This window comes from Chironomus tepperi, unplaced genomic scaffold (assembly GCF_022539635.2).
Source record: "Chironomus tepperi strain 1889 unplaced genomic scaffold, CSIRO-AGI_Ctep_v1 contig_217, whole genome shotgun sequence".
Taxonomy (NCBI): Eukaryota; Metazoa; Arthropoda; class Insecta; order Diptera; family Chironomidae; genus Chironomus; species Chironomus tepperi.
Window position 1 is genome coordinate 31,110 of NW_027226339.1, and position 3,738 is coordinate 34,847.

A 3,738-nucleotide genomic window follows, 5' to 3' on the forward strand; every position below is an offset into this window, starting at 1 on the left:
AAATTAAAACCTGAATTAAAGTTTAAAAAAAGAAAAATTCTAATTTTTAAATTCAAATCTAAACAATTTAAAATAAAATCAAAAACTCATCAAATTTTTCATTTTAAAAATTATTTCAATATTTTCTTTTATTTTCTTAATTTTTGATTAATTTCTTAAACTTACAAATATTATTAAATCTTATATCACAATTACGCTTATTGAAGTATTTAAATTTCTTTAATTCTTTCTTCTTTTGAGATCTTTTGAAAAATATTTGCTTCTATCCGATTTCATCTATGAGATCAATTACGATTTAAACTTTATGCTTAATATTTCTATTTCAAACTATCGATTACAAACTGTAAGGCACTTATTACTAAATTTGTGATTTTTGAACTCTTGTTGGCATCTTTTGGTTTCTTTTTATTGCTGGATTTTTTACTTTTTGGCTGTGGAACTTCACTTAAAATTTCTTCCTCAATTTGATGAATTTGTTCACAATTTGTTGTGTCATTTTCAAATGCAATTCCACTATCTTCACTGAAATGGCTGTATTGTGAGTGATTTCCATACGAGTCTAATCGTCGTCTTGTTGTCTGATTGATTCTGAAGCTACTGCGTGGTGACGAGAAGACTGATGTTGATGGTGATGATGGTGATTGGAAGTTTTCTGAGATTGGTGGGAAGATGAAATGTCCTTGATTGAATGGACTTGATGGTGATGATGGTGGACTGATGTGGAAGTTTGGGAGTTCTGTGGATAAATAAAATTGAAGATTTTGATTAGTTTATTTTATTTTAAATTTTTAAAGTTGTTTAATTTTTTTCTGATTTTTTTTTTAAATTTTTAATTTTTTGAATTTTTCAAATTTTCGATTTTCGGAATTTGAATTTTTAATTTTTTATTTTTTAAAATTTGAATTTTTTATTTTTAAAATATAAAATTTTCAATTTCTTAAAAATTTGAGTTTTTCAATTTTTCTAAATTTGAATTTTAACTTTTCAATGTTTGAATTTTTCAATTTTTTAAATTTTAAATTTTTTTAACTGTTTAATTTTTCAATTTTTCAAAAGTTGAAAATTTGAATTTCAAATTTTTTAAGATTTAAATATTTAAAGTTTTTCAAAATTTGAAATTCTTATTTCAAAAATTTGAATTTTTTGGTTTTTTTTAAGTTTTAAAACTTTCAATTTGTTTAATTTGATTTTAGATTTCAATTTTTTTTTTTAGATTTCTATTTTTAAAAACTTAAATTTATTAATTTGAAAATTTTAAAAATTCAATTTTTTGAACTTCAAATTTTCAATATTTTTTAAAAAATTCCAATTTTTTTAAAATTAGCCAAAAAACAATCTACAAACCTTGTGAACATCTGCAAAGTGCTTCATAAAATGCCTGCACCAACATTTCATTGTCAACGGGTGAGGGAAGTGGCGATGATTGTGGTGAATTGTCACTTCTTATTGGAATTGACATCGGTCTTGTTGGTGAACTTGGTTGTGAATTTGTTGTTTGAGTATTTCTCAAAATTTCACTGTTTGCAACTTCTTCCTCGTCGGGAATATTAAATGGAACTGCCATTTTTTTAATGTCTTTTTTTTAAATTTTTAATTGTTTTTTAAAAAATATTTTTTTTTTTCACTTTTTTGAGATTTTTTTTTTTTTTGAAAATTCTCTTTTTAAATTTTTAAGAGCTGTTCACAAAAAGCACGTCTAAATCGACTGAGATCAAGAATAAAACTGACGCTATACTGTTGCGTTATTCTTATGCAGCGATTCTATTATTTTTTTGTTGTTTATGTCTATATGCCTATATGTGTGAGTGTGTATGCATTTACATCTATCATAACATGTGATGTTTCATTTCACTTTTTTTTGTGTGTGTATGTCCTATGCTGCATCGACACTCTCCCCTCCACTTTTTTTTATTTTAGTTCTGTTCTGTATGTTTTTGAATTGTGACTTTTTTTTCTTATAGGCAATGCAATTATGCTTTGTATATTTACTGATATATGAAATTTTCAAGGGAAATAATTTTACTTGGCATAAATGTAGTTTTAGTAGATTATTTGATATTGAAAATGATTATAAGGAATAGGTGTGATTGAGTTGAATTGCTTTTTTATAACTGTGATTGAGAACTTTAATTTTTTTTTATTTGTGAACAGCTGTTTTAGATTGGAATAACGGATAAGATTCTTGCAAAATATTGGAATTGGTGAAGTATTGAGGTGAAAATTGGTAATTTGTATATTTTGTCAGGAAAGTGGATACTAGATGAACAGTACTTGGATACTGTCTGTAAATTCATTTGGGGGTACTTTGTCTATTTGATAGAGATAGTGTCATACTTGGAATTGGTAATTGGTAAGCGGGATCCAGCGATAGAGCCAGCTTCAGGAGCCGACTGAGGGAGGCCAAGGATCACACTTGATCTGTACGGCCAGTGAAGTAAGTAAGTTAGAAAGTTGTCTATTTGATTGAATCACAAAAAATTCTAAGATTGTAGATTGACACATTAGTGCTGTTGTGAGCATCTTGTGTGCTATGGCCGTTTTTGTGTCGTTCAAAATGTTAGCAAATATCATGTGCGATTTCGGTCGAGGCTTACCACTAAGGTTTGTCACGAAAAATAAAAGGCTGCTGACAAATGCATTATTGTGTCAGGTATTACGCAAAATATCTGATCGAAAAGTACAGCAGACATGTGGTCCACTATGTCGTTTTCAAAAAGATGAGAAACGCTGGGCTAGACCCTCTTCACATCTTTATTCGTGCAGAAGAAAGCCGGTAAATATACTAGGTAGAAATTATTAATATTCTGGCTCTATGCCGTCTTGACTCAGTCCTGATTCTGAATTTTATCGAATTTAATCTAGAGCCGTCAATGTAGAGTTTTAGATGTTAACTGAAAGTTGCTTAGATCAAAGAAGATCGGTACGTCTAGTGAAGTAAAGTAAGGAATCTAGAGCCGAAGTATTACTGGTCTGTGGCTTGAATTTCAGCTTTTCTACGCCATGTGCTTAACAGAAAGGTAATCGCTAAGATGTCGCTATATCGCCACACTGACTGCAAGACTTGAAGGTGTCCTGATGGCAACATGGCTTGTGCTGTCGCCCATCTTTAATTGGCACAACGTACAGCTTTGACTGACCTTTCGACGGTTTTATAGATAGTTCTTTAGTCCACATAAGGATACAAATAATAGACTTTTCTTTTGATGTATCTTTACATTCTAAGTTCCATTGTACGACTTGAAATCAATGGTTTTAACTTTCAATACTGCTTAGTTCTTGATGCAAAATGTGATGACCTGAAGAGATGTCTGATTTTTCCATAATTCTAATTAAAACCCACTAAAAAGTAAAATCAACAAAAAAATCATTTTCATACGTTAATCAGTTCATTAAAGAAGCTAAATGGACTCTAACTTCATTATCATTTTCTCTGTTCCATTTTTATTCCATTTTTATCATTCAAAACTCAACAATTAAGTTATTAACAAAAAAATTATGCGTCTTCATGTGCATAATGACTTTTGTTCATGATTTTGACTTGATAAATGTATGTACAAATAAAAATGAACTTAAGTCAATTAGATCCTATGTGAAAGATATAACAATCCGTTGACAGAATTGCTTGATATTGTAACATCTTAATGGGTTAATTAAATATATGAGATATTATTCCTTAATTGCTAAATAACACGAAAAAAATATCTTTTAATTGCTGTAATTTTATATCAACATTTTGTT

General features: G+C 28.6%; 1 protein-coding gene across 1 annotated transcript; it reads right to left on the minus strand.

Annotated features, from left to right (window-relative positions):
* Positions 1–246: 246 nt before the first annotated feature.
* LOC139090313 (uncharacterized) lies at positions 247–1,784 on the minus strand. Its single transcript, XM_070640078.1, has 2 exons — positions 1,345–1,784; positions 247–736 (listed from the first exon to the last, which is right to left on the minus strand). The coding sequence occupies exons 1-2, from the start codon at positions 1,562–1,564 to the stop codon at positions 318–320; spliced, it is 639 nt and encodes a 212-aa protein (XP_070496179.1). The 5' UTR covers positions 1,565–1,784; the 3' UTR covers positions 247–317.
* Positions 1,785–3,738: the final 1,954 nt, after the last annotated feature.